The sequence below is a fragment of the Anneissia japonica genome, unplaced genomic scaffold (genome assembly GCF_011630105.1).
Source record: "Anneissia japonica isolate Jap-2015-1 unplaced genomic scaffold, ASM1163010v1 scaffold288005_len623695_cov211, whole genome shotgun sequence".
NCBI classification, from domain to species: domain Eukaryota; kingdom Metazoa; phylum Echinodermata; class Crinoidea; order Comatulida; family Comatulidae; genus Anneissia; species Anneissia japonica.
In genome coordinates, this window is record NW_022701263.1 from 50,238 (window position 1) to 63,051 (window position 12,814).

A 12,814-nucleotide genomic window follows, 5' to 3' on the forward strand; every position below is an offset into this window, starting at 1 on the left:
AAACTAGATATAAATTCATTTAATTTGAGAACAACTCATCTTGTGATAATAAACACTACATTTAAATAAAATGGTATTGAATTTATTTATATATTAAAGTCTCGCCGCGCAAGGCAGAAGGTATTTAGCTAATCATTAGCTTTGCCGACTATCTAAGAATTCACTTTTAAAATAAGGTCTATATGACACCTAATTCATGTCAAAACTTCTGTTTTAGTAGGCCTATTTACGTAAAGTTATGTCAGGTGGTACGAGACTTCGAAGGATATACAAAGTTGAAAAAGGTATAGGCCTACAGTGTGGCCTTTTGGGAGTGGTAATTAATAATGTTCATCTTTAATCTTCCTTCATTTGTTTTTGTTCTAAAACATTGTTGTTTAAAACTTGGAAAATGGGTATCATACAGAGTCTTATAGACCTTCTCTATTATACATAACTTTTTCCGCGTGTACGTTACAAAGGTAACGATGTTCAGCAAGTAGTTAATCGATTTGTGAAGGAAACTACGTACATGATGACGTCATTGTTCTGTCAGAAACCTAAATGACACAGGATTGATAGTGAGTGTTCTTTAAAGTGGCTACATTATTTTCAATTACAAAAAAGACAAGCAGTATTATACACTTTATATTCGATTAGAATCATAGCAAAAAATAACATCTTAAAAAACAACAAAATGGGACCAGGATTTACCTGCACGCATGTAGGCATATTATTAGGACCACATGAATAGATATATTCTGTTCAAAACACGTGGTTAGCAATTGTACGTGAAATTAATATTGACGAAGCAGAGCTTAGACCTATCATTCTTTGAAAAGTTTAATACAGGCCTATCATTTCTTTGAAACGTTTAGTATAATATCAACCCAAATAGTACATCTTCATCAATTAGGCTCATGGATATGAGCTTAGCGATTCTGGATCGATTGACGAACACTGTTCTATTTAAGATTTCTGGGAAATTTTACTAGGTTACGACATGTTTATGTGCCAGTTCGAGATGCCACTAGGCTCTGCGTTATCATATGGAAAATTGTAGTGATTAAAAGCTGTGAAACAAACATTTCAAGGGGGTCATAGTACTGTACTACTGTAAGTGTAGTTTAATAGTTATTACAGTACAAGACAATTTTACGCTCATGTTTAAAAGTATGTCATATTATCAGATTCATTAATATTTCAAGGAGGCTGTTCTTCAGTTTCAACTGTGGGTACACTGTAATCATGAGAGCTTCCTCCGGTGTTACCCCTATCCGAAAGTCTAAGGAAGTGCTGAGATATATTGATCATAAAACAACATTGTTATGATTGACGAAATTCATCAGAGTCATGACAGTATCTTTAACTCGGCTAACCCAGAAAAAAACACCAGGGATTAAATATCATACAGGAAATTATAACAATGATACTAAATGAGCGTTCATATCGCCGGGGTCCGCTTTGCAATGATCATTGCGATTCAGCGGTATAGATGTGACTCTAAGTTTATTTTGAAATACGCAGAATCTTTTAAGATGAGGGTAGGATATATATATTCCAAACGTTGGCAGCCGCTATCTTGAATGACCTTTCGCACCATATTTTCTTAAAGGCAGGCTCCCGAGGAAAAAATAAATAAATAAAGATACAGATTTTCTAATATTTAAAAACTGGAGGAAAGGGGACGTAACCGCCCCTTTTCCACCTTTCTCGCCCATCTTTTAAATAGGCCTATTCAAAAATCTCTATCTCATTAACAGCTTCCAACTTTTTCGTCAAAAATAGCCTACTTTTCGTGTCTTAGAAAAATCAGTTTACAACAGATACAACATATCAAAAAAATGTTTTCTCTCTGGAGCCTGTCTTTCAAATGAGTGTTTCTTGAGCAGTCTACAAGTGAAATAATTTATAAGACTTTCAAGAATTATATTTATTAACTAACTTTATTTCGAAAATAACTTTTTTTTGTTCGAAAAAGACAGCCATATGCGGTGGTTACTTTGACACAAAAATCATCTTGGATTAGGAGGGGCAGGGAATTACAATTCGCCTCAACCCGGCATTTATAGTCTACCGTGGAGCTCTCCATCACAACCGGCATCCTATTGGTTCACTTAGCGTCTTACACATTCAAAATATTGAATTGAATAAAACTCTTTTAATCGAATTTGGAAATGTGAAATATTGAGATTTAATTTGGCACTTTTATAGGAAGCGATAGAAGTGTCCATGCTTAAATTGGATCCATCAAAATTGACGTGCCATTTTCCAGATACAATAATCATACTATATGGCCTGTGATTGGTTGAAATGTAGCTATAACCAAATTTGTACCGTACCTATTCTACTGTCTGTCATAAGCTAAACAAATTGAAAAAACATCAATTCCATATTTTAATGAAATAATTTTTATATTTAGTAAGTTATTAACTTACAATTAGAAAGCAGTTTAAGAAAACAATTTCCCCATCAATTAAGACATGTAACTAATAACTTCCTGTATTCATTTACATCGACCCTTAAAGTGGCAGATATGATTTAAGAATCATTTGTAGTAAAATGTATTTAAATCAGTGACAAAAATGCTTATTTCGATCAGTTTCTGGTTAGTTAATTTAATTGATCCTTTTAAATGAGCTTTAAACAATTTAATTAAATTTGTTAAGGTTTTTCTCTATTCTTTATATTTTTTGGCAAGCAGTGTATCTTAAATAAATGTCCACTTTAAATCAATAGATCACTATCAGATCATAGTAGGCTTATTTATATCTAAAACCTATGATATAAGGTAGATGCATTTATGGTTTGCATTCGTCTTATTATAGTTGCTTTTATGAGCTCCGACGTATATTTGCGTGTAAGTACAGCAGTGAACGAGCACGCGTCAATAGATGTAGGTCTATGTGGAAGTGATGGATGATCGTATCTAATCAACGTAGGAAGGCTTTATAGGTTGTTTACATCGTCTTCAGGCATAGAAAGATGATGACAGAACCCAAAATACATCCTAGGCCCATATTTTATGCACGTAATTACATGTCTATGCGAGAACCAATTTAACCATTGCTATATAACCACGATAATTGGAAAGCAAAGTGCCGCGAAATCCATATTATGGTCCCAACCATAGAGGTTCTATTTTCTCTATGGGCCAACAGTGCAGATCACGTGATTCGAAACATAATATTTAAAGAAATGTTATATACACGTTTCAATTAATTAATTTTAAATGTCATTCTAATTGGTAATTAATATTTATCATGACAAAATTCAATTTTAATGTCAGAATAACAAGGAATATATCAAATATTTTGTTTTAATTAAACAACTAAAATTTTAGCTTACTTGCTACATTGCTCCTCGACGAGCCTTATCAAATATATTTTTCAATGAAAATTTGTGATATTTAAGTTTTATGACGATGTTTGGAAATTGAATGCTTCGGGTATGGTGGAGTATGGGGCCACTAATAACTTAGCGGAATAACGACCCTATCCCTGAATGCTTAGTTGGATTTGGATGGGGTATGCGGGTCACTTGACTTTAGTGGAGTAACGACTCTCCACAAGTTATTGTGTATAGGTCCTTATACATCATTTGACCAACAAAGACGACTACTTTTCATTCTATATAATGCATATGACGGATAAAAGAATATTTATATTGATATATTTTTTAAATTGAATTCTTGATAAGGAATGAAGTTCAGAATATATCTATGCTAGCCTGGTGCTAACAAGGCTTCCAAACAGTAGTCTATCAATGGTAAATAGGAACTAACAGTATACATGGAGCAGCTTAGCCCACTCGGCTGAACTGTCTGTTGGCGGTCACTACCCTATGCGACGATCCATGGGAGATCTTCGCCGGTCCCCGGTTCAATTCCATTCGCTGTTTGAATGGAAGATTGAACTTTCCAATAACGCACCGTTTAAATTTAATACCGGGTGCACGCAAAAACGCAGCATACTCTTCCATACATAATAGGGTACTTCCCAATTTACCACGGAAAGGACCCCAATGGAAATAACTCTACGGACTGGGTTGTGATTGGTGTAGGCCTATGTCACACCGAAAAAAATCCAGTCCAAATTCGCATAATTTAGACTATCATATCGTATCACAGGAAAACATATTTTGTCTTGCTATTAAAAAATATAACATGGATAAATAAGATAATATTTATTTAATGGCCATACATACAAAACACATATGAAATTTGCCTTCCTGAGTAAAAATAACCAGTTTATTAACCCGGTAAACATAATCATTAACAAAATCTATGGCTTATATAGAGCACTTCTGAAACCACTGAACGTTAACGCATTGGGAATTGGAAACACTGAAAACCATAGTGTGTTAATCGCCTCAGTCACCGAGCGAGAAGAATTAATGAAGCATGAATATAGAATACAAAAAAAAACAAAAAAACACAACATTCACATCATTCAAAAGGCCTGTATTCTTTTACATGAGGATTTGTATGTGTACATACAAATTTTGTGAAAGCAGCCTCATCTTGTCTCATTACAGATTTTTAAAATTTTTAATTTGAATGTTTCATTTACAGTATAAGCAAAATTTTATATTGCAAGCATTTGTCTTTTGTGAAGGGTCCCAACTCGACAGTGATTTAATTGACGCTTGGGGTGGTCCTATCTCATTTTGTTTGTGCTTGTTCCTTGCCGTTTTAATTCTTGTAAATTTCAATATTTTTGGTTGGTAGCAGCGTTAAAAGATATGTTTCCCCTTGTTTCACAGAAAAGTATCTCCTTACGGGGTATCCGCTGAATAGAGGTGTCCTAAAGGAGGGGTTCTACTTTATGTGTATATATATTATGTATAGGCCTAACCTCAGGATATCTTGTATGTAACTTTTGCATGTTTTATCTTTCGTTTTTCATCAATTTTACGTCTTCATATAATTTCGTGTTTTTATCTTTCATTATATTTTAGTTACTGTATTTTGACTATTCTACATAGGCATCAAATAAATTCACAAAAGACTGAAGTTAAGGTTCTGGTGATAAATTAATTGTTAATGAGTGAAGTGAAATCAACTGCACAACGAATGCGAAACAAACAAGATTTTATTGGATCAGAAAATCACAATGGGATGCGCTGAGTAAGGCCAAAGGCGGGATGCATGTAAGGTGGGGCAGGGGGAGGGAAGGGGAAGGGAAGGGCCCATCCTAAGTACAAGTTTTGCAGTTGACCCTTGACTCAAGATACAGGCAGTAAGTTAAGACACAGTCTTCCATTATATTTTTAGATATTGATTTTGTATATAAGATCCACTTCCACACAACATGCTGTTTTAAAAAAAATACAATTATGCAAATTGCCATTCTAAGAAGTGTAAATTCATTAATATTTAATATCCTGAAAAGGATATAGCAATAATGCTTAATTAAATCTATATATTTGTACATGTTGAAGTATAAACTACATATAAAGTCAATCAATATACATACTGTAGTTGTGTATGCATATACTGTACAAACATCAATTATTTATAACATTGTAATAATTTACATTCAACAAATGTAATAATGGTAGCCAATAAATGTTAATAAATAACTTTGATGTTAAAGAGATAATTCATAATAATAAATATAATTAATAATAATAATAATAGCATTAAGTTAATAATGGCAAACACTATAATATTAAAAATAATAATTATAAGAATAATAATATTGTAAATGTTAATGATAAACATTTATTCATGTCAATATAAAATGTACAGTTGTAAAAAATGAATTAATATAAATAATAAGTAAATAATAACACTATAATACTAAAGACAATAATAATAATATTAATAATGATGATAATAATAATAATAAAATATCAATTGATTTTTTCCTATTAAATAGCCACCTTTATCTTATTAAAGATTTTCTGTCTAGGTTATGGTGTATCTGTGTTTTAATAAATGTTATTGTAAATATTATTGATGTTATGACTAATAATAATATAATAATATAATGTGTAAATAATATCCCTCATCGTTACCAACATGAGAATCGGAAAACTACAACACAACTGTCAACTGTCATTAAAGTTAATCCAAAGCTACCAATTCTACATGAGTAGGCTGCACATTCACAAGAATGCAATAAACCCATAACTTAAAGGGGAACAAACAGTTATGCTTAAAAGAAATTGGAATTGATGTATAAAATAGTACAATACTTCGTAATGAATAAATTATAATACAGCATTTGTATTGGTAATAAGGGTTTTGTCCCGGCTAATTACTAAGTTTTTTGTTCGTTTTATTTCTGTGTGTAGTCATAGAATGTGGAAGGATATGTGCACATTGTGTGCTCAATCGCTTGCTGATGTGCACTCATTAAACTGAGAAAGCCAACTGCCAAATGTTAAGTTTTCTTACATTTATGAAATATCATGAGGCAGAAATTAAATTCACATAAAACATAAATTTAGTTTACTCCCTTGTAAAATGCTCTTGGACAAAGTTGGAAAACACATTTCTTAACAAATATAAACAATTTTTTCGATGCCCTAGTGAGACAACCTACTTCCCCATACACCAAAAGAGTTCTGCTTAAACTTTAAAATGATCCCCCCTTAACTAAAGCTAGCTATGCTCCAGGATAAAGGAAAAAATATGCAATGCAAAAAATACACTATACCGGTAGACATTGAGGTGCAATCTATTTGAAATGGTTTGTTTATTCAATAACTGCGTACATTGAAATATGAAAAAATAAATAGGTTTAGGCATATTTTTACATATATTTGAAATTTTTTCAGGGATATAGTATTTTGGTCAAAAATTATGACTATTTACAATATACAAGGCTACAAATTATAATAATTCTATCTTTTACAAAGATCAAAGCGCCTTATAGAAATCCATGGACCGGTTGTATTACATATTTTGTTTCCAATATTTTCCACTGTTGGAAGAAAGCAAACAACATATTACTTGACATTATAAAAGCCCTGTCCAAGCTATCAAATTTCATTTGACAAAAACATGACATGCCCAAATATGGTCATGATGACATCACATCAATACTATTATATATAGGCACATCATGACTATATATGGGCATACAATAGTTTTTTTGTTAAAGAAAATTTGATAATCTGGATAATGATTAAGAGTGACAGTCATACTCAATCGTGAGACTCTTTCCATGACTTTTAGAAAATTGAAACATATCAGCTATGCATCTTCACATATCAGCATGCATAATCACAGTATAATAAACTGGAGCATTATTACATATTATTACAATTTTGTATTAATATTATTTAAATACATAACGTTAATTAGAAAATTAAAAACACCATTCTTTATTTGTAACATATTTCTCTGTTGATATATCGTAAAACTGTGAATTGAAGCCTAATGGGCATAATTTCGAGAAGAAGCCCCATGTCGAATTGAAGCCCCCCCACCCCTCTCTTTAGTTTGCAAAAGTAGCCTCTGCACATGAATTTCAAAGAAATAAAATAAATTTAAAACATTCTTGGTTTATACAGTATTTTAGGTGACTCCATGATACAGATTGATGTTACAATTGCCCTATTCATTCATTTTGAAAAGAAACCCCCATCTTTACTTTGCAATAGTAGCCTCAAAAAGAAGCCCTCTCTCAAAAAAAAAAACAGTCCATCCAAATTTTGCTAAAAATAAAGAAGCCCAGGGCTTCAATTCGAGGTTTTATAGTATTATCCCAAGCAATTTCAATCACAGTCTTCTATGTACCCTTTTGCTATAAAATGATGCTTTCCATGTTTTTACAAGGCTTCCCATGACTCTCCCATCCTTTAGGACAGTTTTACATTGATTCCAAGCAATCTCTCTGCACATGCGTTGAATAATAAGTCAGACCGTCTTCATTCATATCCATCTGACTGTCTTCTGCAAAGACAAAAGGAAACACAAGTTTATGAAATTTCCATTCATATTTAGAGAATTTCAATCCATAAATTAGTCGGACATATTTCACAAAAGAAAAAAAATATTTGGAAAGGAAATTTCAAAAGCTTTTACTTTATTTGTATTGCGAAAGATATACTCTAGTTAGATATACTCTAGTTAAAATAAAACTTGAAAAATGTAATTCAATATTTTAATTGCCTATTTTTATTTTACATATTTGAATTTAAATTTATTGAGAAATTGTAATAAGACATAATATTTGGCACTGAGAAATAAAATAACAGGGAAAACGTCACTAAAACATGAAACACAAAACAATAGAAATAGTACAAAATATGCGAATAATTCCTAGATGCATTCAAGAAAAAATGTGATCTTTTGTATAGAATACTACGTCACAGTACCTTGTGAGATAGCTTCATATACCTAGCAACCTAACAAGCAGTTAATAAGTACAAATTCAGGGGAAAATGTATTTAAAATTAGAAGAAATTGGTTTTATTAAAAATATGAAAATGGTCAGGCAGTAGCTTGAGTCATTAGAGAGCTTTTGTTATCTCGTTCGAGAATCAATTCACCGAGAAAGTTTCTCTTTCCCGACCAAAACAACACAGCCAACCACACACTTAGTAGAATCTAGTAGTTGCATGCGATCTTGTGCATTCATTGTCACAACCAACTGTTGATTATGTGAATGGAACCCGGGCCACCACCGGAGTTCCGCCCCTGGACCAGGAGGCCCTGGTGGCTCTGCCCCTCCCCCACCCAACTGATGAAGTCACGCATAACTATGTAGTGTGTACATGGCAATGCTACAGTTCCTATAGTTTTTTTAGGCAAAACGTATAAAAAACACACAAAATTGGGCCATATTTTAGTTGCACAATATATATCTAATACAGTAATACACTTAGGTTTGAAAGGAAAAAACAAAGATTCGTCAAAAATTTAGGCAAGCTGAAAATATTTCTATATAAATTGGTCAGGAAAAATGTGTTTAAAAGATGTAGTCTTTCTCTACAAAATTGTCTAGAATTTATCTGTAAAAGAATAAAACATTCTAACTTAAAATTTTAAGAATTCCTCTCTGTCAATGTAAGTTTATTATGGAGAATGCTATTTTTATACTTCCTTGATGTGAGTGGGTGATGTAGCAGTATACTTTATGCAGTGCTTGCATTTTGTATCATCATACAGTAATTGATATGTACGTGGGGTGTAGTTGTGGCTGTATATGTACACTGTTTGGGGGTGTATGTGTTGTGTGAAGGGTGTGGTTGCTGAAAAATTCATCTACCCTGATTATGAGTGCTATGATGTTAAATGTTGTCTGCTGATTGTCGTCAATAACGATCTACAGATTACACACGCCTCATAGCATTGATGTATTTTGGCCGATGCGATGTTTGCCCAGCGTATCCAACTATCATATACTAGGTAGGCCCTACAGTACCTTCCAAATTCCGGAGTGGAATATAGAACATAATGTAGGTGAAGAGGCTTCATCAAGCTTTACAGACACTAAAAAAAGCATCACCGACATAAACATCCAAGTCCTTATCTAAAAAAATCAAACCTCATTGCTAAGTACACAAATTAACACCAATTTCCCAGACATACTAAAATTGCAAATAATATTGATACAAATTTGAAAAGTGAGTTTATTTTTCTATTGTACCTATTTCTCAACAAGCGCATAATGAAACTACAACCAAATGGCATGTCTATGAGTACAGTACTGACATGGGGGAGCTGATGAGGTTAACTGAGGAGATTTAGGTCTACGTAAGTAAGGGCGCTTCCAAAAAAAAGTGATACGAGTTGAAATTTACCTACTTGAGTGAATGGTTTTGCTCAGCATATTTTTAGTGGAGGGGGGGGGAGGGAGCGAGTGGTGGGTGTGTAATTTTTTTTTTGGGTGGGGATGGGGGTAATAGGAAGTAACTAATAAAAAAATAATAATTAAAAGGCAAGGTATTAAAATTGCAGTTTTAAATTAGAATCAGCTTGAAAGCCTGAAAGTAATGGGCTAATTCCTTTGTGTATGCTTGCTATTACCTAGCTCCGGTTTAAGACAAACTCTGCATAATGTGTAGGACAGCTTAATGTGGCTTAGGTAAGCCCACACATCCCTCGAGTCTGTCACATGTAATCAAAGTGACTCTCATGTGATTCAGTTAGCAGGCTCATCTGGATATAACTTCAGATGTAAAAGACGTCATTATGTACTTTACAGCAAACAAGAGAAAACACATCAACATAGAAATAAACATGCTATTAGGTAGTTTACACTGCACAACATTAACCTTAACTTTAACATTAGTACCCAACATGCAATGCAATAGCTCCACCCTTTTTGTAAACATATCGAAATACGCATGCGCAAACCCGTAACCAACGTACGTCGAGCACATAAAATCCTGAAATTAACATACTCCGTAACACAAGATGAATAAATTATGACGTCATCAGTTAAAGTTAAGGTTAACGTCGTGCGGCAAAAACTACCTATTAAGTTTCCAGTGATAGTGCCTAGCCAATCTACCCTCTCCCCTGTAAATTTAAAAAATTAAAACAATGAATTATATGTCTGAGTATGCCAAGTCCGGCTATCTAGAGGTGCCATAGACCCACAAAATATTGTACTGTAGCTCCAACCATGGTGGGGCTGAGATGGTCTGGACCCTCCACCAACAAAGCCCTCAGGCTTTTAGCTGTAGAAAACTGAGAGTGGGTGACAAATATTTTAAGGGTGAGGGGATTGATAACATTGGTAAGTTCTGAATAATAAGAGTGGATTGTAAGGATGGGAAAGTAGGTTAGTAAGGTGGGTGGAGGGCCATGAAATTAGCTTTAAACTGGGTGGGAAATTTTAAGGCTGCATGCTCATAATTACGTACAAATCCCAGATATTTGTTTTGTATACAACTGGAATTTTGTGTGAATTTTTCACAGCAGTGAAAATGTCCACTAAAATGGTGTTCCTAATGGAGTCTGGTGGTGTAAGATGCTTTCTTTCAATCTAAACGTCCTGGGGGGGAAAAATCCTGTGACAGAGCAGTCTATCAACTAAAAATAATCCCCACTCCTTAAAGCCTGATCATGCTATTGATTGGGAGCAATCCAAAATTGTTGACAGAGAATCACACAAAACCATGAGGTGGCTCAAGGAGTCCATTTGGATAGGTAGAGGGAAAAATACACTCAACAAAGACGAGGGGCCTACAAACTGATAACATCTTCAACCAACTCATCACGCCCTCAACAGTGTTTTCTTCAAATAACAACAAGAAACAGGTTATGAGTTGCCAGTCTGAAGAAACCACTAGTAGTGGTGAAACGTCACTGATAATGCGAGCACCATTATTTCTTGGAATTGAACAAATGAATGTGATTCTATATTGTGATATACATTCCAAATGAACAAAAATTACAATACATTTCATCCTATACAACAAAAAGAAGGATTAAATATTGACAACTAATTTGTCAATTCCATATAGTGTTGGGAATGCAAGCATTACCTAATAATGTATTAGCACACAAGGTCACTCAACCGTCCAACACAGAAAGCGTGTGTGTGTAAATCTCACATGACAATGTTCTTTTCATTGACATGACTCAGAATTATATCTCTAAAGTTTAGTTTTGATGAGAATTTCTAAAAAAAAAAAAAAAAAATCTTGTTTATGCAGTAAAAATGATAAGTTGTTGAGGAGGACTTCATTAGTCTTTTGTCTACGTTCATAGAATTTGACACTCTGCCTCATCATTCTGTTCATATGATGCCTCAACTTACGTCAGAGAGCTACAAAAATACTTTTTTATTTTCAACATCCCTTTCAGATTTGTCATTAAACTGATATTGAGTCTCTATTGTTGATTGACAAGAGATGAAAATAACTTTGATAGAGCTTGTGGGCAGAATTTTGAAAACATTTCTTAGAATGAAACAAACAGCATATTAAATTTGCAATTGACATTCAAAAAAACATTTGAGATGAATGATTAAATATCCTGGCAACACTATATGCTGAACAGGAGCAGATCCAATGGGTGGGGGTGGGGGGAGGAAGTGGTTCCCTGATTGCATCATACCAATACCAAGTATTGAATAAGAAAAAATAGAATACAGACTCCAGTCCCTTCCTTATACTACTGCTGTTATAGCCAGCACTCCCCAATGTTCTGGATCTGTCCCTGAAGCTGAATGTTATGTTTTTTATCTTTAAGTTAAGAATATATCCCATACCAGGTATGATACCACACAAGGAAGAGTGGCTCTGGTCCTGATGCTGGGTACAGTCTTAAAGGCACATATGCAACAACATATTTTCTAATTTTTTTCGTCATTTGTTTTTTTACAGGAAATGGACTGGCCTTCTTAGAAAGTGCAATAAAAATTGATGAAGACAAAACGAGTTCAGGTGAACAAGGGTTGAGTTGCAATCTGAATAGTGACTCAATTCTAAGTATAATGTGTTAGTAAAACATTATTTTTTCTTGATATACTTTTTAATGAGGTTAATCTTATTAGTAGTGTGAACCTCTTTTAATAAAATGTCAATAATGGTAAATATTAAAATAAGGTAAATTCTCTGGAGTAAAAGTTATTTTTCTATCAATATTCATCACACAGACCATCTTAAGATTAATTAATCTTTTTCTCGAAAAAGTTGTTTTCATAATACTGTGTTTAGTACCGTATATCTCCACGATTTTGGGATACTATCCCTTCTGAAATTCGGAACATTAATTAAAATTTGTTCTTAGTCATTTCAAATCTTTTATTTACAAAGTTTGACTCCCGACGTGTAATTTGTATATATATATATATCTGTCTCTTATACACATCTAGATGTGTATAAGAGACAGAAACTAACAGTAGCGTTAACAGTCTGGTATCTT

General features: G+C 33.4%; 1 protein-coding gene across 1 annotated transcript in view; it reads right to left on the reverse strand.

The window, feature by feature from the left end:
- Positions 1-7,564: 7,564 nt before the first annotated feature.
- Positions 7,565-12,814, reverse strand: part of LOC117103500 (protein zwilch homolog) — a 43,107-nt gene continuing 37,857 nt past the window's right edge. Inside the window, exons 9-10 of the mRNA XM_033244050.1 lie at positions 7,781-7,885; positions 7,565-7,729 (exon numbers count right to left, since the gene is read on the reverse strand). Coding sequence (XP_033099941.1) covers positions 7,803-7,885 — 83 coding nt within the window. The 3' untranslated portion in view covers positions 7,565-7,729; positions 7,781-7,802. The remainder of the gene's footprint in view (positions 7,730-7,780; positions 7,886-12,814) is intronic.